The sequence below is a fragment of the Staurois parvus genome, unplaced genomic scaffold, assembly GCF_062004578.1.
Source record: "Staurois parvus isolate SC_StPar_1 unplaced genomic scaffold, SC_StPar_1.0 ptg000291l, whole genome shotgun sequence".
Taxonomy (NCBI): domain Eukaryota; kingdom Metazoa; phylum Chordata; class Amphibia; order Anura; family Ranidae; genus Staurois; species Staurois parvus.
The window spans coordinates 7,259,893-7,287,260 of NW_028318087.1; the positions used below are offsets into that span (position 1 = coordinate 7,259,893).

The 27,368-nt window shown below is 41.4% G+C and overlaps 1 protein-coding gene across 2 annotated transcripts in view; it reads right to left on the minus strand.

Annotated features, from left to right (window-relative positions):
- The window catches only part of LRMDA (leucine rich melanocyte differentiation associated), a 1,105,225-nt gene that overhangs the window by 158,443 nt on the left and 919,414 nt on the right, over positions 1-27,368 (minus strand). The window contains exon 6 of one of the 2 annotated variants that reach the window (XM_089682570.1): positions 8,436-8,520. The exons of the other annotated variant lie outside the window; for it this stretch is intronic. Coding sequence (XP_089538696.1) covers positions 8,436-8,520 — 85 coding nt within the window. The remainder of the gene's footprint in view (positions 1-8,435; positions 8,521-27,368) is intronic. 2 annotated transcript variants of the gene reach the window in all.

Below are 27,368 nucleotides of genomic sequence, written 5' to 3' on the forward strand. Positions count from 1 at the left end.
TGCTTGCTCTGGGTCAGTGGCTTAGAAAGTATTGAAGTCACTTGGTTAGCACAGTAGCAAAGTAACTAATGCATGGAGAAATATAGCGCTACTCACATAAATTTCTATATAACAAAGTAACTAGCTCTTCCAGATGGAGGTCAGAAAAAGTGTCCTCCATATTTCTCTAATGATAGGTTTCCTTGCAACTGGTTCATAGATTCCATTACAGTTTTTTTTCTGTTACAGCAAAAATAATAAAACATCAAGGCCAAAATTATGTCAGGATTATCTGATGAGGTCAAGTGTATAGCATTGTATAATTTTTTCGTTGATATTTTAGATTGATCCTTGTCAAAAACCTGGTAGAGTATGCATAAAACTTCTTTTGTTTAGCTGTCACTTGAGGTTTTTTTACTCCTGCCTTGGACCTCTCCTCTGTTCTCAAAAAATTCCCCAGGCTCAGCATCTTTCTCTACTCATCCACAGGCTAAATGAAGAACATGTGAAAATGTAAAATAAATCTCTCAAGCTCATCCTACATGTGGAGGGCGGATAATTTATTGAGTACTGCCATTAATCAACTGCATTTTTATGAGCCAGATAAAAGAGAAAATTAGGAGCCTTCCCCCCACCCCCTGGTGTTCTGTTCACCTTCTCTGGTTCCATTTTAGAAGAAGGCTTCTAAAGGAATAGGGTGGAGGGGTTTGACTAGTAAGGTTAACCACACAATTACATGTCAGCTCAGCTCATTCCTGCTTAGATCAATGTGTTAGGGGGGAAGCAAGAATTCTGCTGTATTCAACAGGGAGAAGTGACCCCTGCAAGTCATTCATCTGAATCATCCTGAGGTGACATCACTTGTCATAACTCATCTACTAGCAGAGCCCTTGAACGGAACGGACTTGTCCTGTTGGATTAAATTGATACCATGCAAAGTTTTGCATTATCTCTACAAAGGCAGGCACAGGGCAAATAGCTGGAATAAACCCAGTAAACCCTTGCAGAATAAGCAAATTAAATATGTGAAGGTTTAATACATGTAAGCACATTTTGAATACGTATTACTTACTGCAGTGGTGAGAAACTATATAAAAGCACCACACAAGTTGATAGGAATATCCTGTCAACAAGCACAAGCATCTATTAATTCCATATGAGTTCGTCAAATTCCCAGCAATACAAATGGATTTTGCATCTGATCAGAGAATATAAATAAATCAATGCTTATGCAACCTGTACTACAAACTATCACCATATGACCAATCCTATTAGAAAAATGTACACAGCTTAACCCCTTAGTAGGCTACAGCATTTGTTGTTCAGTATTGCAGGAATTAAGAGAGTCTCCATCTGGATGGCCCTTCCTGACTGTCACTGATAAATGTGCTGAGTTTGACATTACACAGGAAGCACGCCTGGCTTTGCCTGCTCACTCTCCCCACACACTGGTTACATTACAATGGGGCTCAGATGTGGGAGAGTGTAGAAGTAAATCATTCAGATTTGAACAGGCAGTTTGCAGAGTATCTGCTGTTGCTAACAAATGTGCACAGTAAAACTTTCATAGTTATATGCAAGTATTTTATTCTCAGATTTAAACTGTACAGATGTTCTTAACTGAACTATGTCAAGCAAATGGAAGTAATAAAATGGGGAAATAATTTCCAAAGATTTAAAAAAAAAAAATGTGATGTGCTGCATTCTTCTTGCTTCTAATTGTTTCAGTTCTCTTTAAAGGATAAGTTCACCTTTTGCTAGAAAAAAAAAAATTCACATTTTGTTTGCATTTTCTATTTTGTGTAGAAGGAGCCTGTAAACCATTGCACCAGCGTTCAGCAGATAACTGGTGCTATACAGGTCTCCTGCAGACCTGTCAGTATATCTGCTTGCCTGTATGGGATGTACGGACAAGCAGATATACTGACAAGAAGATTCAATGAACTACAACGGTGCTCCACAGCGCCGTAATAGTTAATTGAGAACTACAAGCCCACAGCCACTAAGGCTATCGAGACTTGTAGTTTTTCACATCCCCCCCTCTAGCTGTCAAAGCGGGGGAGAGGGGGCCGGTCTATTCATAACATGTTACATATTAGACCCTGAATATGGGTGTAACATGTAATATGTTATGAAAGGTGACCTTATCCTTTAATTAGATTTTTATTTTGCATAGAACAAAAAGCAGAATGATAATGAATATGGATGAACATCAAACTCTGATACAAAGAAAAACATTTTCAGAGCATGATAGATGGGCCCTTACCATGGGCGGACTGACAACTCATGGGGCAATAAGGGATCATGGGTCCCCTGTGTCCACACCCAAAAAAGCCTATGAAAAAGCTAATGAAATGTACCAGGGTCATCTCATGGGGCCCCCTACTGACCTCGGGCCCTCAGGCAGTGCCCGAGTGCTCGAATGGTCAGTCCGCCCTGGCCCTTACAGTATATGTAAACCAAATCATTGTGATCTAAGATAACAAGTCATTTAATGGTGATCTGATAGCCCTGTACACACAATGGAGATTGTGTTGTTTTCCCGTGTGCGTCGGGAAAAATGATATCTTGTGTCACGTTTGGCTGCTGAACAGGACTCATTCAAGTGAATTGGGCCACACTACAACAACAAGCCAAACGCCACAGTCGCTGTTTTGGATTGGTATTTGCATTCAAAAACCCCATCTGGATGCAAATAAATACAGTATTGACTCCTTAATGCCTGTCAACCACTCTTGAAAATGAGCTCAAACTCAATAAGCAATATTCACAAATCAAAGCATTGTGGCCACAGAGTATATACAGTTCTCTTTAGCTAAATGTTATCTTTTTGGTGGGAGGTTGGGTAAAGGAGCTCTTTTCCACTGATCACCGATGTAAACAAGTACTTTTCCACTTATCACCGATGTAAGGGGCACTTCTCCATTGACCATCAATGTTATGGAGCACTGCTGTTACCACACTGACCAATAATGGAAGAGGAAATTGTATCCAGTGACCATTAATGTAAGATTGTACTTTTCTAGTGACAGCCAACATAAGGAAACAAGTCACTGACCTCCAATGTGAAAGGGCAGTACTTCACTGATCCCCAATTTAAAGGGGCACTATAATATCATCCAATGTAAAAGGGCAATTCTTTACTGACAATAAATATAAGAGGACATTTCTCCACATAACAAAGGTAATGGGATACTACACTTTCCAGTGTCTGAATTTTTTTTTGGACCAATATTATTTACTTCCTTTCATGATTATTGCTAAAAAACACTTTGTCAAGTAGAAGAAAGATGGTGCTTCATCCTGGGGGTCAAATGCACTAGGAAAGTCAATAACACAATGTTCATCCACCATATTTTTATATTAACATTGGTTATATTTATACATATACATGGCATCACATATACAGTAAGTCTTTGAGTTTTTTTAATCTAAACAAGTCCTGTTTTTAACCTTTTGTTGTAAGTCTCCTAGATTGTAAGCTCCAAGGAGCAGGCCCTCCTTTCCCTCTTGTATTGACCTGTATTGTTGCTGTATTGTCTCCTGTTATATTGTAAATCGCTGAGCAAACTGTTGGCGCTATATAAATCCTGTATAATAATAATAATAAAGTAACACCACCCATCTTCTTTATTACACTGGATGCCTGCCTTTATACACCTTAAAGTGTTACTAAACCCACAATAACAGTAAAATCAGTCTATATATGCAATAAAGCATGCTTGGTATACTCACTGTGGAACATAAGGGGTCAATCCTCTGCATTGTGCAAAAAGGATGTTTGATCCTGTCTTCTCTGATCCTCTCTTCTTCCTACTCTGCATATGCTCAGTTTGGGGTGTACTGCTGGAGAGTGATGTGGTCAGCACAGGGCCAATCAACACTGTCCAGACAGAGGGTCAGGGGTTATGCAATCTTATAGGGCAGTGAGAGGAGAATGAAAACTCCTCTTACAAGCTGTAACCAGTGCTCAGCTAAACACTGGCAGAAGTGATAAGACTGCTATATATTACTGATGAGAAAAGGTATTTAGCAGTTTATATTTGCTAAAATAATTGCATTTCTATGTTCTGTGTACTGTGGGAGACCAGATGTAGTGAGTGCAGGGTCCTGGGTTTGGTAACCCTTTAAATGTCCTATGCCTTATTAAAACATGCTACCCAAAACTGTACTCAGCATTTAATTACAGCCTTACAAGGACTTATACAGGGTAAAAACTATACTTGCATCACATGCTTTTATCTTTTTTTTTTAGATATGCCAACATTTTATTTACATTTGCAGCTGCAGTTTGGCATTTAGTGGTGCAAGAATTCCAAAGTCCTTCTCCATCTCCACTCTCCTCACCTGTGTTCAATTTAATGCATAGGGGGTAAGGCCTTTAGCATGGCCTAAGTTCACAATCTTATATTGAAATACAGAAACATTCTAGCCATAAATCATACAACTTTATTTCTGTCTATTCAATTTTGTTAAAGTAAGAAAAAATTAATTTTACATAGAATCTGCCATGTGCAACACTGAGGATAGGTCTATCTGAAATCACAGATGAATGTAATGCAGCTACAGAGATTTAATGATAACAAAATGAAATTGAAATATTATTGTTATGTCATTGTGTTATTGCTTTACTATGTATCTTTATTTCATTATATTTAGTGATATTGTCATACCCAATGGTCCTGAGGAAGCAAAGTCCATTGAGAAAAGTGTTGACATTTTGAATAAGATCACCTGTATTGAAGTTTGCCTTCACATACAAGGTTATGTTAGTACATTTATTAGATGTTCAATTCAAGTATTGGGTAATAACTAACAGTATGTATATTTTCTATTAGGGGGTAGCCATCCCCTTTTATTTTAAAATTGATTTGCTATTTTAATGACTGTAAAGATTTTTTTTTATTATTATTATTTGTGTGATGTTTCATGTTGTGCCAATAAAGTCCATATCTTTTCTGGGAACAGGGAATTTGTTCCTCTGTTGTCCACTTTTTTAGACAGATTTTTGGCTACAGATACACCTTAACTTTTTAAGATTACTAGAGTATAGATAGAGAAAAATAGTGGTCATGGCTCTGTCAGAACCCAAGCTACCACTGTAAATGAGCAAACTCCATAAAGATAATCCTCCAAGGTTTAATCTATCCGAACCTTGTAGGGTACAAATGATGGAAAAAAGTCATTTACAAGCTTCTGTTTGCTGAGCTGCATATGGAGGTTATTTCATCAAATGTCTCCTCTGAAGCACTCTTTTCATTTTGCACATGTCACCTTACAATTGTTGGCAGCCCTCAAGCCTTCTTCAGCCACCTTTATCAGATTTATGTGGTAGGATATAGCAGCCTGCCTCAGTAGAACTGTGTGCTCAGACCGAAACCCAGAGAAAGACTGGGATTCCTGTACCCTGCTCTATATTACACATGGCAAGAGTAGTAAAATGGTGTAGGCAAGAAACACAGAAACTGGCTGTCTCTGGAACAAGACTTTTCTTCATCCCCCCTTTTCTCACTCCCATGGGCATGTAGGAAGTAGACTCGAGACCTGCACAACCACCCATTGATTGGCCTGAATTTACTAGACCAATGATACAAACTTCAAGACCTAGAGTTTCCCCTCACCTTTGACGCCCGGATTTTATGCCTGGACTTATGGATAGAGCATTCAGATCTTGGGCTGATCATGGGCTCCTTAGAGCCTCCAAATTTCTGAATGATGACAAATGGAAGACTACTCCGTTGACTTCAGATTTTGGAATTTGGAGAATCCAACAAATCACTTGTTTTTCCTGCCTAAAACGATTACCTTTCAAAGGCAGCTTGCTCCATTTGGGGAACTTTGCCTTGGAAAGCGAGCCATGAGAAAGACTCACTTGATATCCTATCAAATACTGTAAGGCAAGGGTGGGCAACTGTGGCCCTCCAGCTGTTGTAGAACTACAAGTTCCATGAGGCATTGCCAAACTGATAGTTACAAACATGACTCCCAAAGGCAGAGGCATGATGGGATTTGTAGTTCACCAACAGCTGGAGGGCCACAGTTGCCCACTCCTGCTGTAAGGGATATATTCCCAGCAAGATCTTACTTTTTTATCCAAATGGGACAGTGATCTGAATTCCATGTTTACCATAGTCAAAAAGACAGATTTTTTTTTTTAACCAAAAAAACTTGATCAGATGTTGATACAAAAAACAAGATTATGTCACATTGGTATAGGACTTCGGTTGTCCTCATCAAACTGTTCCCATGTCAGAGTGACCTTTGCTAGCATTGTAAGTAACACAAGGGTACACTTTTAGGCTGGGTACACACAGTTCAAATATCGGTGACAACATTCGGACCATGTGTACAGCTGTCCTTCCGACAGAAGCTGGTCTAAGGACCGGGTTTTGTCCAAGGGACATGCTGGAAATCCAATGGCTGCAAGCACTGAGTAGGGTGTTCTGGTGGGGGGTAGTCCCTCTGTCGGGACACAAAGGCACTGATCACTAGGTTGGACAAAAAAAAAATGAGTGCGTGTACCAGGCATTACACGTTTTGGGACTGCTCCACCATTTGCCCATTCTAGGTGAATAAGTCATTACTTATTCTGCAGGGGCTTGCATTCCAAGAATGTGGGAACAACAGACAACGGTGGTAGAGTGGTTTGCCAGGGTGAACGACATACAAAAAGATAGAACAATTAACTTTGGCCTTGAGAGATAAAACTGAAGCCCAAATATGTTCCTAACGCTACAAAGATTTAAACTACTTCTGTGATAGCTTTGACTATGTGTATGTCTGCATGTAAGCTTGAAGGCTCCAAAGATTATTGGATAGGACGGAGTCTTCAGCCTTGTGTCTAGGTTTTTTAAATGTTCGGCAGGGTGTGTGTGTGCAGGTGCACACACTGGTTATAAGGCAGATCTGAGCATAGCTCAAAAGTGGTGGAGGTGGAATAGCAGTTGCTATTGCTACAAGACTGAAGACAGAGCCCTGTTAGGAGAGCTAGAAGCGCCTGGTGGAGACTACAACCCTTGTGAGGGGGATTCTGGGTCCAAGGACTGGGAAAGTCTGGCCAGCTACGACAGTTTGGGAGACCAAGAGAGGGTCTGGGAGGCTGAGGAAGCTGCAGAGGCCAGTGAGTCCAAGGGTCTGGAGGGAATCCATGAGTCTCTGAAGGAAGCAAGCTGAGGTACAGGGAAAACTTTGTCAAGAGGCGATGTGGGGCCTGAACAGCAAGGAGCTGTTACCTAGGCTGGGAGAGCCTGGATAGCCAGTGGTCTGGGAGACCAGGCCAAGCAGAGATACTGATAACCAGAGAGCCAGGTGGCTCAACATTTTCACTGTGTATTTTGAGTGAAGTTGAACCCCCTGCGTGGGAAACCTTGTGTTAAAAGGACTTTTCAGTTACTGTTTAATAAAAGTGGGCTAACAGGCCCTTAATTGTAGTTCCTGTCTGGCGTGAACTCACTAAAAAACGCATCTACCATATATATACACAGTATATATATGAAAAGTATGAAGCAGGCAGTAGGTGCATTCAGCGGGACTTAAAACAGGAGAAATGTTCCAACCTAGTTTCATAAGTGCCTTTTCACATGGGGTGCACCTGTGTCAAAATCCCTACAAGTGTGTGCAGTGCCCCAAGGAAAAGTAAAAAAATGTGTAGAGTGAGTTCTGCTTTAGTACTTTTATGATTTTTAGAATCAAGCTCAAAACAACTTAAAGAATGCTATCAAACAAACAGCATTATATTCCAATATCATACCTATTTACACAATGTCTATGATTAAGATTCATATAATTATTATTTGGCTTTCTTTGGAAATCTGTTTACTTAGCTAGTAGTAGGAGTGAAAAAACCTGCCCCTCTAAAATCACATAATTATGGTTTTACCTCTAAAGCATATTCAATGATATTTCATATCATGCATCAACCTGTGTTATTGTGCAATGTGTTGCAACCCTCCAGAAATAAAACTATTCAGTGGGGTTGGAACTTAAATGTCAAACTCATTCTGCTTCTATGACCTAGCAATGACCTCCGGGTGCTAGGGACCAGGTTTATGATCCCCATCTTCTGCTACATCACTACATTTTAACCCATTTGGTTGTTATCTTTGCCCAGAAATGCATATTCTCTATGCAAACAAACAAAGTAATTCCATGCTGATAAGAAAATTGATAGCTCACACTCAAGGTTTTGCCACCATAGCGTGAGATACTGATCAGATAGTTGTACAAGTAACAAGATTTATTTTTCATGCTAAAGCATAGCTTTTAAATCCTGTTAATTCAAAGCACAGACTGTAGGCCTGACAGGGATGTTTTTTTCATCACCCATTTGAAAAAGTGTAGCACAGAGTGAAAATGCTGAGACAGCGAGATGGAGTGAACAAGAGAGAGACGCGTTGTAAACTTTTTACCACCTTGCAGTAAAAGACTATATAAATAATATTGCATGTAGACCTTACCTCTGTGAGTCGTTGGATCCCTGGATACTGGGGGCAAGGGTGTGTAAGGCATGTTAGGAGAGGTTGAATCTATATTACCTGAAATCTGACAAAGAGACAAAGGAATATCAGTCAATAGAGTTTAATGACACAAATGATGTTGTATTTTCACTGTATGCAAATACAAATCACTGGGATACAGGAAACATTCACCACTCTGTTTTTCCCTGTACTTTTCAGCATCTAAAAGGGTTGTTTATTGCACATTTCTGACACCCACAATGACTCCAGAAGGGCTGGAATAGTGCCAAATGACTGTACATAAGTATTTATTGATCTATTTGTTTAATTTAATTCTATAAAACACTGATATGTTTGTAGTGCGGACAGTTCCCTATCATCTGTATTGTCCCCTTCTCCAGGCAAGACTGAATGAATGCCAGTTCACACAAGACTAGAACTTTTGGAATACTTAGCCTCACAGACAGTTTTAGAGTAGTTTTTTTCATGCAAAGTACATGCACAGTAAAGTGTAAATGTAAAACTTACAAGGATTTGTTACCCTTCAGAATACTCCCCTTACAATGCCTTAATTTGCTTTCCTCTCCAGAAAACTGGCACCATCACTATTCAGGCATCATCCAAGGTCATGTTTAAGTATATTTGTAAAGTTACAAGACAGTTCACTTTACAAGAAGAAACTGTAATGTCATCGATAGGATGTTCTGACTATCATTTGAAGTGACATAAGATAAACCAACAGGATGCAAACAATGAACCTGATCAGAGCATCTCTACACATTATGTAAAGTGTTACTACATTGGAGGAATTTGCTTTAGTTGTTTGTTTCACAAGTATTTCACAAGTATTTCCATATGTATTATATCTATAATCTCTCCACTAAATCTCTGTATGATCTGTTAAATAAAAGAGCAAATGAATACGAATAATTTCAGTTGAACTTTATACTTATTGCTGGTTGGAATGTAGCAGGAACACAAAAATATAAGCTCTTTCATAGCATTTATTCAGGTAAAGTTAACCATTCTGTCTCAGTGAACTCATGACACATACAGAAAAATAACCTGAACCAATGTCAGATGTAATCTTTTTCACCAAGGATTCCTAAATTATATATACATATGTGCACACACATTCCAGAAGCAGTAGTTTTTGGCTTAAAGCGGAACTAAACCCTCCTTTTCTACACAGTCAATGCAGCTGCCATCTTAGCCTCAGTTTGATCCTGCAGTCATCATGGTGCTACACATGTGATCACTTATGACACCATTTGATGGTAGACAGTTTGGTTGAGAGCACAAGAAACTGTGATAGTTGTTATTCATGACATGTTTTGCATACATCTGTCCCGGGAAACAGTTAAATCAGTGGGTTTAGTTCTCCTTTAAATCAGAACTAAACCCACCTATTTAACGGTTTCATAAAAAAAGCTCAAGACGCAAAACTTTACACCCCAAACTGGCACTGTCTGATGCCGCCGAATCCACATGGAAAAATTTGGTGAATATATAAACAGATGACCAAGTGCCCATCTTACAAACCTGTGAAATTAAGGCCTGATGGCAGAGAGCCCAGGATGCACTTACTGCCCTAATATAGTGTGCTGTTACTGGAAATAATTATCTGTTCTTCTTGGCATACAATTGTATCTAATCTACATCGAAGGGGTGTAGGGCCACTTTCTAAGTGTGGACTGGTTTAAGACACAATGATGGAAACACAATGTCCTCTTTCAGGTGAAAATCTCATGCCACCTTTGGCCAAAATTACAGTCTTGGATGCTGGACAATTTTATCCCTGTGCAGCACCAAATATAAGAGCTTGCAGGACAATGCTACAGTTTCAGGCACCCTGCATGCTGAAGTGATGGCCACTAGAAAAGCCAATTTCCTGGACAATGTAAGCAGCAGGATCTCTCTGATGGTCTAGAAGAGGAGTTTATGCAAAATTGAGAATATTACATTGTAGATTTAGGTTTTACAGTGCCAATGGTGGCCTTACAGAAGAGGTGACAAGCATAACTCCCCGAATAAAAGTGCGGACACTTGATATGCCCATGGATATTGAGGCAAGACTGCAGTGCTGACACCTGATTGTGCTCCACTGAGCTATTACTGAATCTGCCATATCTGGCCAAGGTTCCTTTGCCCTTGTCATGAACCTGTCCAGCTTCAGAGTGAGACACAGCAGATCTACATCTAGCATCCCCATTGTCGGCTGATTTGTCAGAAGACAGCTCAATGAAGGGCCCACTCTCCCTGATCCAGAGTTTTTTGGCTGAGATAATCACCTACCAGTTTTCTAATCCTGGTACGTATACTGCGGACAGAACCAGCATGTTACTTTCTGCCCAATTCACGATGTAGAATACTTCCAGCACTTCCACCATGCTCTTTGTCTGGTTTTGGTCTTGTTTTGATGATTTACATACACTACAACCAGGGCTTTTTTTCAGCGGGAACGCAGGGGAACACAGTTCCAGCACCTCCAGCACTGAATGTATATAATGGCAAAGGGTGCTGGAGGGTTTATTGATGCTGGCTGCTGGAGAATCTATTGACACTGGGGGGGTTTGTTGTTGATGGTGGGTTGTCTTATGTTGTTGGGATGCATCTACTGATGAGGGAGGGGGTCTACTGATGCTGACTGCTAGCGGATCTATTGTTGCTGGGTGTGGGGTCTTTATTGCTGAGGTGGGGCTATTGTTGCTGGGGGGTATTTTGTTGCAGGGATCTATCTTTGCTGGGCGATCTATTGTTGCTGGAGGGTACTTTGTTGCCAGCGGTCTTTTGTTGCTGGGGGATCTATTGCTGCTGGGGGTGGTCTATTGTTGCTGGCTTCAGGGGATCTAATTTACTGCTTTATTGTTATCTCTAACATATTCCATATACATTTCTTAGCACCTCAAAATTATACTTGTTTGTGTATTATCTAAAAAGTAAGGAGGTGGGTAGGATGAGGAACTAAGGAACAGTGCTTGAAGGTGGGAACGGGGTGGAGACCAGAGGTGACTAGGAAGTTCCTGCACCTATTCTTTGAGAAAAAAAAGCCCCGACTACAGCTGTAATATTGTCTGAGTGCACCTATACAGGGTGTTGCTCCAGGAGGTGCTTTCAACAAAGCAGAGTCCACCTGATCATTTGAAATTCCATTGATCATTTGAAAATTAATGTGAAACAAGGCCTTCTTTGGGCTCTAAGTGGCCCCTGAGTGGCCTGGAGACCCAGTACTCCTCCATAGCTATGTAGGCTGGTATCCGCTGTTACATAAACGTTCAAGGCTTTGAAATAAAAAAAAAACAGATGAATTCCTCACCATAAAGAGATTTGAGTAAAACACTTGAAATATTTCTTCCGTAGGTACTGGGATCACTACCCATTGTGCCAGGAGTCTCCTGATAGCCAGATGCAAGTCAATTATGCTTTGCACAAATAAGCACAGGTTGGGGGTGAAAAACCTAAGCAGAGGGGATGTCTAGAATTCAGTTTTGTACCCTGAGGATACCATTTTGTGCAACCTGTTTGACTGGCATATTGGAATACTAGAGGTTTGTGAATGCTAGAAGTGCCCCCCCCCCACCTTGAGCTGGATGGGTGGTGGCAAAACGTAATGTGAAGTAAAGGAATTACGGGATTTGATCCCATGCCCGAACTGCCTTGTGAACAAAAATAGTGCTTAAGGGCTGAAAAGGTAGGTGCAGATTTGGTCTTCTTAAGTTGAAGCAAGAAGGTAATTTTTCATCCAGTGAGGTTTTTGGTGAGCTTATTTAGCAACACACCAAACAGATGATCCGCTGTAAACAGCATATTGGTCAAATCCGTCAAACAACAAACATTTAAGTAACAACAACCAGCAGATAACACAGCTGATGCTGACAGTCTAGATCACAAACAAAGCAACAGGTGCTCCTTCAAGCCTATAAAATCTTGCGAGACTCATTCCTCCTCTAAACCAACACGCACCAAGCCAATCTTGCCTGGGAACAGATGCACTCCACCTGGGAAACAAAGCCATCCAACGTGGCTGCTAGAGAATTCATATTTGTGGTTGAACCTTTGCAACCTACAGTGGGGATCGAAAGTTTGGGCACCCCAGCTAAAAATTTGTATTAATGTGCATAAAGAAGCCAAGGAAAGATGAAAAAATCTCCAAAAGGCATCAAATTACAGATTAGACATTCTTATAATATGTCAACAAAAGTTAGATTTTATTTCCATCATTTACACTTTCAAAATAACAGAAAAAAAAAAATGGCGCCTGCAAAAGTTTGGGCACCCTGCAGAGTTAATATCTTGTACTGCCCCCTTTGGCAAGTATCACAGCTTGTAAACGCTTTTTGTAGCCAGCCAAGAGTCTTTCAATTCTTGTTTGAGGTATCTTTGCCCATTTTTCCTTACAAAAGTCTTCCAGTTCTTTGAGATTTCTGGGCTGTCTGTCACGCACTGCTCTTTTAAGGTCTATCCATAGATTTTCAATTATGTTGAGGTCAGGAGATTGTGAAGGCCATGGCAAAACCTTCAGTTTATGCCTCTTGATGCAATCCCCTGTGGATTTCGAGGTGTGTTTAGGATCATTATCCATTTGTAGAAGCCATCCTCTCTTTAACTTCAGCTTTTTCACAGATGGCATCAAGTTACCATCCAAAATTTGCCACTGGCTGCAACACAACCCCAAAGCATGATTGATCCAACCCCATACTTAACAGTTGGACAGAGGTTCTTTTCATTAAATTCTGTGCCCCTTCTTCTCCAAACGTAACTTTGCTCATTCCGGCCAAAAAGTTCGATTTTAACCTCATCGGTCCACAGAACTTGTTTCCAAAATGCATCAGGCTTGTCTATATGTTCATTTGCAAAGTTCAAACGATGATTTTTGTGGTGAGGACGTAGAAGAGGTTTTCTTCTGATGACTCTTCCATGAAGACAATATTTGTACAAGTATCTCTTTATAGTGGAATAGTGTACTACAACTCCAGTGTCTGCCAGATCTTTCTGGAGGGATCGTGCAGTCAAACGTGGGTTTTGAATTGTTTTTCTCACAATCCTGCGAGCTGTTCTGTCTGATATTTTTCTTGGTCTTCCAGATCTTGCTTTAACTTCCACTGTTCCTGATGACTGCCATTTCTTAATTACATTCCGAACAGAGGATATTGACATATGAAAACGCTTTGCTATCTTCTTATAGCCTTCTCCAGCTTTGTGAGCGTCAACTATTTTCAGTTTCAGTTTTCTAGACAACTGCTTAGAAGAACCCATGATGCTGATTGTTGGGGCAAGGTCAGATGAGTCTGGGCATTTAAAACCTTTGAGATTGACATAACCTGGTCTTCCCAGACGATGATTGAGAACAATCCATGACACTGGCAGGTCTCAGCTTTGCAAAAGGGGCAGTGCATGCTATAAATTCTGCAGGGTGCCCAAACTTTTGCAGACGCCATTTTTTTGTTTTCTGTTATTTTGAAAGTGTAAATGATGGAAATAAAATCTAACTTTTGTTGACATATTATAAGAATGTCTAATCTGTAATTTGATGCCTTTTGGAGATTCTTCCATCTTTCCTTGGCTTTTTTATGCACATTAATACAAATTTTTAGCTGGGGTGCCCAAACTTTCGATCCCCACTGTAAGTGTTGGAGAGAGGACCCCGAAGACAGGTATGATACTGCGGTCTATTGCTTACAGGTTGTAGAGCTCACCCCTGAAGCAGCAGTTAGAAAATGACTACAAAACAAAAAAAGTACAGCACAGGAGGATTTTTCTTCTTTCTGGCAGCTAGAAAATGCCCAAGGTTCTTTTTCCAGATTTCCCCGCAGCCAGGCACACAAACATAATCACTCTTTGGCTCAAAAAGCATGCTAGGGAATTTTTTTTGTTGATTTTATTTTTAGAGTAACTGGGATAGGGTTGAGGGAATTAAGTGGGATACTCTAAAAAGAGAACTATGGACAGGTTGAGGACAGTGAAAAGCTAAAGCAGAAGTCCTTGCAATAGCAAACTGTGGACTTGGTTTTGTGATAGAAGCAGTTAAAAGCAGGCTTCTTTCTTTAGAGCACCAAGAACAGAGTCCCTTCACAAAGAACTAGATAGACTGAGCTCTTCTGTAGTAGGATCAGTTAAAGCACACAAGCTTCTTCTTTTAGGGCTAGGAGCAGAGTCCCTTCACAATGAATTAGATAGACTAAGATCTTCAGGAACCAGCCAATGTCCTTTTTGATCAAACACACAACTGACTCTCTAGCACAAGAGGGATGGCAGCAGCCCAAAAGTCTCTAAGATCTCTCACAGCAATCTGCACGCACAAATGTCCAGGAAAAGTTGGTTGCCTTATTCCAACATCCATGCAACACCTCTCTCCTGTGATATCAGACTATATCTTCAAATGACAGCCCCTTAGTCAGCTCTCTGTAGCTTCATCATCCAGGCCCTCAGGTCACCCACCTGAGTCCTCATGAACAGCAAGCACATAGCATCGCTGTCTGGAGGGCAGCAAGCCCTATAGACTGGACTTCCCTTCTGCACACAAAGACCCAGAAGCTCTGCATCTCCGAGTATTTATACTAATTTCCAGCAGCCTACAGGGACACCCTCCCTAAAATTGGCTGTATAAATAGTCTTACTGCTATTTTTATTGCTTCACAATGATGTTCCAGAGGATTCTACTGTTCTCTGGAAAGCAAAGGAAGCAGTCAAACTAGCAGCAGCTGAAACACTAAGCAGACCCAACTAATCACATGCACTGATTAAAGTGAGCACAACTAATACCTAACACATCAATTACAGCCAAACTGGTTACAGTGAGACAAGCTAAGTTTACCTAACCACAAAAATACAACTCCACTAAACACAGCGAGCCAGCACTGAATCTAAGCAATCCTATCACCTGTCTAGGAAGGTGCTACAAGGTGTTGCATGTTTCACCTGCAGCCCCTTACATTGCCATACCATATTTAGGACAAAAGGGGGATCTTGCAGGCCCCTTATGAAGGCTTGACTTCCTACTAATCCATCAGTGCCCACAAATCTGAGTTAGTATAGGGTATGACCCAATAGGGGTATTAAAGTCAAAAGAGCAGCAGTTCTGGTCACAGAAGCTGATCACCACCCAAATGGCAGAGGAGTAAAGGTAGTGTCAGTCCTTTAAATTTGAAACATTTCTAAGCAGGACAGGAGGACAGGAGAGGACTGGAGGTTGTTACCTGCAGAGGATGTGTATAGGGCGCATCAATAGAGGAGGCTGTGGATAGAGACATGTCAGCCAAAGATGAAAGAGGAGCTGGAGCACAGGCACTGGGCAGCACTTCTGGGAGTTGAAGCATACTCTGTATGTGGAAGAGGATGAAACAGGAAGGCACTTCTAAGTACAGTATATCCAGATGAGCTTTAAATGACAACAGTTAGAAACACTTACAAAGTGGCAGGTAAAACAGGCTCTGTATAATACGTCAGGATACAGGGGCTCTATCCACCTTGAGAAAACCTTCTGTGCCGACCAGCAACTGCAGGGGGAGCTGAAGATGAGATGTCCAAGATGGCCACCGCAAGTTCTGAGGTTGCTGGAACGCACACTGGAGTGCATGCTGTCCAGGAGACCACAACCGGAAGTGATGTGGGCGTGGAATGGTGACGCATTTCGGAGCATGCGCAGAGCTCCTTCTTCAAGACCTTTTGTGCTCCAGCGACCCCAGAACTTGCAGCGGCCATCTTGGACATCCCATCTTCAGTTCCCCCTGCAGCTGCTGGTCACCACAGCAGGTTCTCGCACGGTGGATAGTGCCCCCGCATCCTGATGGATTATACAGAGCCTGTTTTAACTGCCATTTTGTAAGTGTTTCTAACTATTGTCATTAAAGTTCACCTGGATATACTGCACTTAGAAGCACCTTCCTGTTTTATCCTCTTACCCCACTACCTGCCATACATAAGAAAGCAGATTTATATCGGGTGATTGCTTGGTGAGATTTGGTTTTATGCCACAATCGCTCCAGTGCACGGCTATGTCTCTTAAGATTTCTAGTGTTGTCAGTCTGCCACAGTTGTAATGGTTGGGGCCTGATACTTCCTGTAGTTAGAGAAGCAAGTGAGTCTAGTGTGGATGAAAGCGAACTGTTGTAGACAGAAGTGGCCAGGTCAGGGCAGGACAGGGGAGAGAGTTTGTCATAGAGGCAGTCAGTTGCAGAGTGGAAAAGAGAAGAGTTTAAGTTGTGAAGGTTTCTGCTGGTAATTGTTTGCTGCTTGGAGGGATAGGTGTTTGAAGACGAGGACACTGTGAAGGTGATGATATTGTGATCAGAGAGAGGGTATTTGTGAGGTTGTAGGGAGTGCAAAGATGGGAGAAAACAAGGTCTAATGTATTTCCATCAGAGTGAGTGGAGGACTGTGTCCATTGTGTTCCTAGTGTATACTACTGTGTTCCTGATACTAATGGCCACCATTTTGTTGTAGTTCAGATGCCTGAGATGATCAGGATCACATCAGGGTGTTCATGATTGTTGCACTATTTGCACATTACCTCACTAATATAGAATAGGTTTAAGCATTGGTCTAAGCACTCATAATATATAGGAATGTCATATTTCCCCCTACCATAGGGATACACGGAGGGGTACACTTTAAGTTTTTATATTTAAATGTTATATAGAGGTCACATTTTTTTGTGGGCAACCATCACGAACGGGGTGTGGCACATTTAATCACTAGTGGCAGCACAGCATTTATTTATACTTGTATTCACACATTTGTTTGCATTTACACTTGTGGCATTGCTAGCAGCAGCCAGTTTATCTATATATTAAATACAGTCCACTGCGCAGGCTGCATTTTATACATGTATCATTTACTGCAATTTTTCTCGCTTCAGTACAATATACACTGCTCAAAAAAATTAAAGGAACACTTTGAAAACACATCAGATCTCATTTGGGAAAAAATATCATGCTGGATATCTATACTGATATGGGCTGGATAATGTGTTAGGAATGCAAGGGTGCCAAATCGTTTTATGGAAATGAAAATTATCAACCTACAGAGGACTGAATTCAAAAACACCCCGAAAATCAAAGTGAAAAAATGATGCAGCAGGCTAGTCTATTTTGCTGAAATTTAATTGTAGCAACTCAAAATGGTGCTGAGTAGTTTCTATGGCCCCCACGTGCTTGTATACATGCCTGACAATGTGGGGGCATGCTCCTAATGAGACAACGGATGGTGTCCTGGGGTATTTCCTCCCAGATCTGGACCAGGGCATCACAGAGCTCCTGGACAACCTGAAGTGCAACCTGGCAGCGTCGGATGGACTGAAACATGATATCCCAGAGGTGTTCTATTGGATTTAGGTCAGGTGAGCATGGGGGCCATTCAATGGTATCAATTCCTTCATCCTCCAGGAACTGCCTGCATATTCTTTCTACATGAGGCTGGGCACTGTCGTGCACTAGGAGGAACCCAGGACCCACTGCACCAGCGTAGGGTCTTACAATGGATCCAAGGATTTCATCCGTATACCTAATGGCAGTCTGGGTGCCATTTTCTAGCCTGTAGAGGTCTGTGCATCCCTGAATGGATATGCCTCCCCAGATCATCACTGATCCACCACCAAAACGATCATGCTTAACAATGTTACAGGCAGCACAACATTCTCCATGGCTTCTCCAGACCATTTCATGTCTGTCACATGTGCTCAGGGTAAACCTGTTCTCATCTGTGAAAAGCACAAGGTGCCAGTGGCAGACCTGCCAATTCTGGTGTTCAATGGCAGATGTCAATCAAGCTCTATGGTGCCAGGCAGTGAGCACAGGTCCCACTAGAGGATGTTGGGCCCTCAGGCCACCCTCATGAAGTCTGTTTCTGATTGTTTGGTCAGAGACATTCACACCTGAAAGTAGGTAGGTGGTCTTTTTCCTATTCCTTGGGGGCCCCCTCAAGATACCAACGGTCACACCTGGACACAGCTACGAGATCTCGGAAAGTGAATGCACTCAAGTCACCTCAGTTGCGATTGCAAACATTTCAGTTTTATTGGCATAACATCAGGGTTATTATACTATAGTCTTTGGGCAAACACACCCTCAGACCATCCAATCAGATACATGTACATTTTTTTACCTTAACTCAACAATTATTTGTATGAGGTTTGCATTTTCACTCTTCTGCTTTTTCTGTCATGCCATATCTTGTCTAACGCCCAGACCATGGCTTTAATCTGACCCAACGCCCAAGTTGTGGTTAAAACTTTTCAGAAATGAGAGTAAACCTTATCTGCTTTTTTGTAAAGTTTGCAAAAACACTAATTTCTACAAGAAGCTGGCATAGACAGTTTTGTTTAGTGTGTACAAATTTCATATATATGTTAAACTAGCATCTTGTATTAGTGTATACAAAATGGATTCAGTTATATTCCATTTAATCCTTTCAACACCTATGGCCTGTTGCAGGTCATTTTGTAGGGCTCTGGCAGTGCTCATCCTGTTCCTCCTTGCACAAAGGAGCAGATACTAGTCCTGCTAATGGGTTAAGGACCTTCTATGGCCCTGTCCAGCTGTCCTAGAGTAGCTGCCTGTCTCCTGGAATCTCCTCCATGCTCTTGAGACTGTGTTGGGAGACACAGCAAACCTTGCTTGTGCACGTTGCTTGTGCAACTTCTGTAATGTCTAGGTATTGCCTCATGGTACCAGTAGTGGTACTGACCCTAGCCAAATGCAAAACTAGTAAAATACAGTCAGAAAAGATGAGCAGGGAAAAACATTTCAGTGGCCTTCACCTGTAAAACCATTCCTGTTTTGGGGGTTCTCATCATTGCCCATCTAGTGAACCTGTTGTTAATTTCATTAACACCTAAGCAGCTGAACCTGATAAAGAACCCCCTCTGTTATTTAACTGACTAGATCAATATCCCAGGAGTTTAATTGACTTGATGCTATACTCTGATTAAAAAGTGTTCCTTTATTTTTTTTGAGCAGTGTATAATTTTGTCAGGATCAGAATCAGGATGGGAAGATACATTGACCAATAGACAAAGGATACCAGTGGCAGTGTTTAGCTCTATGCTTACAGAGAGAATGCAGCGTACAATTTTGTCAGGATCAGGATCAGGATGGGAATATACATTGACCAATAGACAAAGGATACCAGTGGCAGTGTTTAGCTCTATGCTTACAGAGAGAATGCATATAAATTTAGCTTCCAATACTTATGGACCTACATTTTGAATTTCAGTAGTTTGTGAAGATTTAAATGGATAAGCTCACCTTTAGGAACATCTTACATGTTCCTTTTATTTTTCGGGTGGAACATGTAACACATTCCCACCGCTGCAGTCGCTGCCCAATCCTCCTCCCTGTGACAGCAGCATGGGGAGAAGCTCCCCGTACTAGCTGTCACATTTTGAAAACAGCGCTGTCGTGCGGGGCTCTGTCCACATGGCCACGTCATTTATTCACACAGCTCTGTGGATGAATGAACTACAAGTCCTGGTAGCCTGTGCAGCTGTCGCCTTTCAGTTCTCAATGAACTACCATGGTGCTGTTGAGCGCTGTGGTAGTTCATTGAGTCTGCCTGTCAGACTGTATCTGCGTGCCCGCATGGGATTTATGGGCACTCAGATATACTGACAATTTGCAGGAGGCCTGCATGGTACCAATGATCTGCTGATCACTGGTGCAATGCTTTCCAGGCTCCAAAAAAATTGTAAATGCCCATTTTTTTACCTGCAAAAAAATTTCATTCATTTATTTTTTTTAAAGTGAACTTATCCTTTAAAATTCCTGGTGTTGATGTTTTTTGAGATATCTGGTATCTCCCCAGGTCAGAGGTCAGGTTAGGGGGTCCAGCATCCATGTGTTGTATGAACTCACAAAGGAAAGATGACATAACACTCCACAGGGTTTCTTTTTATCACTTTGGTCACAGTGACAAAGAAAACCAAAGTAATTAAAGGAAGGGGAGCAGTAAACTCATCAATCAAAACTGTTTACTGTGGATTTGATTTATTTGTTATTCATATATATTTTTACAAAATCCTTTCAGCAACTGGCTTAGTATGTTTGTAAGCTACATATACAGTTTGCTAAGTAAAATCAATAAGCTACAGCAACAGTTGCAAGAAATGACTATCCCTTCAATCACCACAAGCAACAAAGTCCACAGATGAAAATGTGTTATTGGTAATACAGAAACTTGGAGTTTTTGAACTCTTGTGCTTCCTCTTTTTCTGCTAATACCACCATAGCTCTATAAACTGTCAATGAGCTGTTGGTGCAAGTATTTCATCACATGATCACTGATATGCCACAGGTGAATGATCTGGGTCATGTGTAAGTATTCCTCATTTCAGACAGTGTGGATGAGGAAGATAGTGCCAGGGTCATGAAGGGGGGTAATAGGCAAAGAACAGCAAGAGGCAGTGTCGTTTCAGCAGCTGAAGATTACTGCCAAGTGGGCTTCAGTGATGAGGAAGGAGTGGATAATGAGGAAGACTGTCTGTGGACTGGCGCAGAAGGAAGTTCTGAGGGAGAGAGAGGCAGTACGGCAGCGAGCGAGGATTATGTCCAGGGGCAGGGGCAGCTCTCAGAGGACTGATGGGAGCAGCCATCTTAACCTATCTTGTGGGACAACCCCAAAAGTACAGACCATTAATATGCTCAGTACCTGTGCACACATCTGTGCAGTGTGGACCTTTTTTACATATCTGTTGCCGACAGCAATATTTTGGTCTGCAGCCTCCGCCGGCAGAATATCAGCTGTGGTAAAAGCCATACGAGTACCCCATGTATGAGGAAACACATGACCCTGCACCACAAGCTATTTCAGAGCAGAAACTTAATGACACAGTTGGCAGCATAAGGCCCACACTCCCTCTACTTGTTCCTCACTTTCCATATATACCCCTTGTACAAGAATCTCCTGGTACATTTGCTGTAACATCGGTAGCCTCTAGTAACAAGGAAGGGACCCTTTCAAAGGGTTTCAGAGGCTTAGGATATGCAACGTCAAGCAGAGAAGAGGGTCATGGGCCAGGCTGAGTAGGGTCAAGCGAAGGCTTTAAACCTCTGCAGAATTTTCCTACACCCACTCCTCCAACTCCATCAGCATCCTTCCCAAGGAAGGTGTCTCTTTCAAAGCCCCAGGAGCAGAGAACAATAAATGTACCCAAATCATCCCCATGCCTAGCATCTTAATGCCAGCTTAACTAAGCTGCTGGCTTTGCAGCAGAATTCATCTTGTGGATTAAGACCCCTTCTGCGAGTTTATGGCCTGTCCAACATCACAGTGACAGGTACCAAGTAACCATTATTTGCTCGGAGGCCATCCTTGGCCACCCTCAGCACGTGGAAAGTAATGTGTCTGCATCGCTGGACCACACTGTCAGTAGCAAGATAGAAATGACCAGAGACTGTGGTCCAGCAAGCATGGGCATTCATGTAACACATACTTTATGGCATATTAGTTCAATCTGTTGGCAAAGGGAAAGATGCAGAATGAGACACACCACTGGAGCTGGTGGTGCTACTATGTGTCTTGCATGTTGGTGATGGTGCAGTTATCTGTACTGCCTCTTCATTGGACTTGTCCTCCAACTTCTCAGAACCTGTAATTCCTTCCCAAATGCCCCAGAGCATAAGCAACATTCTAGACTAAATGCTGCCATGCCTTTTGCTGCTCATAGGCCTGGGGGGACATAAGCCACACTAGGCTGGAGCTTCTGGCAGCTCTCGAGACCCAGTAAAAGAGGAGACTGACCCCACACCATCTTCTGCCTGCCAAGTTCAGGTGGAACACTAGCACTATCCTGCTGGTCATCAAGGAAAATTCATACCTGTGCCTTTCCTGGTACATGTCCTCAACCTGATAGGGCCGGGGAGCTGTTGCTGAGGGGGAGGAGGAAATAGGGCAGACTTCAAGGGTGACATTTCAACCCTTCAAACCCTAGGAGATTGACGTGGATGCAGTGAGATTATGAAGGACAGTGTTGTCCTCAGCAACACTGAAGTCTCAGGGTCATCTGTGCCGAATGGTGTCTTTTATACTCAAACACCTGTACAAGGACCCAAGTATTTGGGACATCAAAGAAAGCGGTCACTATTGGATGGCCATCCTACTGGATCTCTCATACAAGGGTAAAATGGTTGATCAACTGCCACCATCCCAGAGGGAGTTGTTGGATCAGATCACTTTTAATAAAATGGACCGATCTTGGGTTATCAACCCCTTCACACCTAAGGGTAAAACAAATCTTAACGCCTAAGCACAATCTTGCAACTTTGACATGTGTAAGTATAACCATACATATCATCACAACTACTTTGTATATCCAGGTGGATTATGCCTTGTTTTTGTCAGGACAAATTGGGCTTTCATTTGATGGTAAATAGTAATGGATATCTCCTGATTTTTTTTATTATCAAAGGAAAACTAGCCCAAAATCGTAAACAATTTTTTTTTTTAATTTTGCTGTGCGTTTCTTGTTACTACCATAACCTACCACCAAAGAACAACCCAAAATAAATTTTCCAGCTCTTGACAATTGCAGTGATACCATATATTTGTGTTATTTGTTGTTTGTGCACACAATACAGCCCAGAAACAATAGTGCTAATTTTATTTATTTACCTAAAACACACTGACACTAACTGACACTGATGCCAATTAAAAAAAAAAAATAATAACCCTGACCTTTGACCCTGACCCAAACACTAACCGTGACACTGAACTAGATCAAACCTTGATCTAGGTATTGTTTCTTTATTTTATTTTTTAATATTTATCTTTTTTTTAACAAAGTTTTTGTTTTTCTTCCCTTATATGCAAGGAGAGTGAAAGATACGATGTATCTCTCTCCTCCATTCCTAGAGAAAAAAAAACAAGGGGGGCGTGTTGTACAGTGACTGATCACTGTGATAGCCAATCAGAGGCCATGGCAGCGATCATGTGACCCAGAATTGGGAGTCCTGGGTCCCGATCGTTAGAACGGGACCCGGGGCTCTCAGTGATACCCCGGTCTTTGTGCTGGGAACACGCTGTGCAGCTCGCTCCCAGCACAAAGACAGGTACGCAAATATGCAGCCCCACGGAAAAAAAGCCCAGTTCTGTGAGGCCGCATATTTGTGTTATGTTGGTGTGAAGGAGTTAATGTGTAAAAGTCTCCTTCTGCTGATCCTATAGACTAAGACTGTAATTGTCATCCAGTCCAAAAAACAATTTTGATACCTACCACTATTATGAATGCCTTCTACTTCTCCTGACCTTTTTTACATGCTCAGGCACTATAAAGATGCCACACAATGTTTCCACAGCTGAACCTCAGCTGCCAAATTGGTTGCCTAACCAAGTTGCTTACATATGTCCCGTCATTGTACAACATTTGTGACTATTTTCTCTCAGAATAATACACTTTACTTTCACTTTCAAGACAAAACCTGCCTTGCCTCTCCCCCTTACATTATGGCCATCCCAAGCTGCTTACATTAATATTGTTATTGTTATTATTATTATTAATAATAATAATAATAATAATAATATTATTATAATACAGGATTTATATAGGGCCAACAGTTTCTGCAACACTTTACATTATAAAGGAAGACAGTACAGTTACAATACAGGTACAGGTGGGGGGAATATTATGAGCTCAGTTTTAGAAAGATTGAGTTTGAGGAAGTGGTGTGATATCAAAACTAAAATGCCAGTTAATAAGCTAGTAAGACAAGAAGAGACTGAAAGTAAAGCCTGAAGGCTTTTTTACCTTCATGCATTCTATGCACGAATGTGAAAAACCTTCAGTATGTAGCTCCTCCCACAGCCCCCATAATACTTACCCAAGCCAGATCCTGATCCAGCAACGTGCACAAGAGCGGCTGTTGTCCTGGCTCTCTGCCTTATTGGCTCAAAGACATCAGTAGGAGCCATTGGCTGGGCCTGTATTCAGATCGCTCTTCAGAGAGCATTTGGCAGGCAGTGAGGGGGTGTTGTTTCACCTCCTCACCACCTGCTTTAACCCCTACAACCCCACACTAGTGCACTGGAGCTGCATACATTGCATGCAGTTGTGGGGTGCCTGCAGAGGTGCTCCATTCACTCGAATGGGTCATGTTCAGCAGGCACTGTGCCCACAAAATTCAATGGAGTATATAATTCCTGCCCCAGCCATGAAGCAAAACATCATAGTGGCAGCATGTGTACACCCCCAGCCCTGTGTTGCCAACCATCCATTAATAGACAGTTTGTATAAAACAGGCACTTTTCTCTTGTTCATAAATATTCACAGGCAGGAGAAAAGTGGCCATAAAAACCCCCTTGTCATTGGCTCTGAACTGTGCATGCTCAGTACGGCAGCTAGTCTATTAGAGAACTGGGTGTGCACCTGTGCAGTGACATCATGGCACTTTTTAGACATGGCTTATATTCACACACCCCAACACACAAATTGAGGCTGAGCCCAGCAGTTCATTGATTGGCTCGCTTTGGAACTGTGCATGCACAGTTCAGAGCCAACAACAAGGGCATTTTTTTTGTACGCCTATTTCTGCCAGCTGCCCACCGCTGGTTAAAGTATATTTAAAGGGGTCACTCCACCAGGCTCTGATGTAAGAAGGAGTCTCTGCCAGAATCTGATGTAAGGGCCACTCTGCAGAATCTGATGTAAGCGGACACTCTGCCAGACTCTGACGTAAGGGGGGACTCTGATGGACTCCGGTGTAAGGTGGTGGCACTCTGGGGACACTGATGTGAACATGGCATTCATCCTAACTGTTGCACTCCATATGTTGTTTTGCTTTTTTTTACTTACACCTAACCCCTGTACTCTATACATTATGCATTGATATACAGTAAATAGACCTGACCAAGGTGTTCATTATCTCAACAGTTGTTGGTTTTAATGAAATTCTTCCTTACAGTAGGCTCAGTAAGGCAGTCTATACATTAGTCGTTTTTGTTCAACAGCGGGGTTGAACAAAAAAAACAAACTAGATTCCCACATCTACACATTCAATGTGGATGCGGAAATCACTGAGAGAGGAGAGACTTATCACTTAGCACTGATAAGCGCTGCCAGCTATAACTGGTGGTGCTGAACTTGTGGAAATTTTCCTAGAGTCTGGTTGTACAGAAGTCGATTGGTACACTACCCTACAAACTGCTGATTCGTGCCCTCTGCTCTGCTAACCCCTATCCTCTGACCTGTTGACCCCCAGTACACTCCGCTATTGATTCCTGTTTTTGTACACTGCCCTGCTGACCTCATATCCTCTGCACCCCTGACATTTTTTACTGTACCCCATATCATACTGGCTAGACCCGACCCTGGTCAGTAGTAGGTAACACAGAGCAGGGGTCAGCAATAGGTAACACAGATTTCAGGGGTCAGTAGAAATAAAATGCAAAGTTAGGTGATCCAAGATTCCCAGTTAGGATGTAATACGTGTGATCATAGATACGTTGCCAAAGGGCATGTTTAGTTTTCCCTTCAAAGAAAGCTTTGCATTTGCATGTAAGTAGTTATACTGTGCCTATCATGTTCCAGTTACCAAAATGTTTCAACCCATAATCCTGACTAATAGGTAACTTAATATCCTTACCATTCTGAATAAATTGTGAATATATACAAAATCTGCATTTGATGGAACCATGGGGCAAGTGCTGACATGAGTCTCCCTCTATGGATGTTAAATAATGGCTTGGAGCTAATATATATCATAAGAAATATACTGGGGTCTTTTGCAATAAATTTGGAAACAGCCGCATCATTGCCTGGATGTGCCAATGTTTCTTCAAAATTGTCTTCAGTTGGAGATTTGTGTACATATTTAAAAATGTAAAAATTCCCTTATTGTAGCCTCATTTCAAAAGTCATTTTTTTTCTTTGGCTTCTCTTTCAAAGTCCTCACTATTTGTACAATTACGTTTTAAGTAATGTCCAGGTGGTTTGTCTGGAATCTATTTTGTAGGAAGGAGACTGTTTGCATGCAGACAGAGTAATGCCTGCATTTGGCTCCCTGTATAAGAATGTACCTATCAAATTATTAGCATCCTTGAACACCACCACATTCATAAACAAGATTTTTCCCTCACTGGAACACATGGTAAAGATCAGATTAAAAGGATTAGAGTTCAAAATTCATACATTATTTTAGTTGTTCCAAAATGCAATGCCACATGACAATATTGTCGATATACCTGTGCCATGCAATCACATGGCACAGATAAGTGGACACTTCCACACTAGAGATAGGATAATTATCCTACCCTCCTAAGTACAGGCTGGTGTAGGAGGGAGAACAAACAGGTGCAAGGGTCACCATAGTGTAGTATTAAAAGCAAACACCTTATTACAAAAATTGTGAGTAGCACTCACAAGAGCAAGGAGACAGGCAGAAGTGGCAAGATTCGCAACACCAGGGCTCAGCCTCTGACCGTGAGGGAAGCTGACAGGTTATAGCCAAAAAGATGGTGTAGGTTATTGAATGTGGCTGTATAGAAGCCAGGACTCATCCCTCCAATCAGGAAGCAGCCGCCATGACAGACATGTCAAGCAACATTAGAACATTATGTCCTCTTCTCAACTACGAAAAATGTAACTATCTGTAATCCCCCACATGGAAGAAAAATATATTTTAATTATATTTAAAAAATATTCTTCCCAAATATATTGACATATATTTGAAATACTACAATTTTGGCCTTATTCTATATATATATATATATATATATATATATTGTATGTTGAAATGTTGAAATGCGTTTTTTACATATTACAAAATACATGAAAGATATTTTTAAAAATACATTTTTTAAATATACTGTATGTCTTTAAAAATACATTTAATCTACATTTTTGGAATGCATTTACAAATATATGTAAAAATATATGTTAAAATTATTCTTTTATATGTTAAAAAATCTGAAGAATATATTTATAAAATATATATTCTTAAAAATATA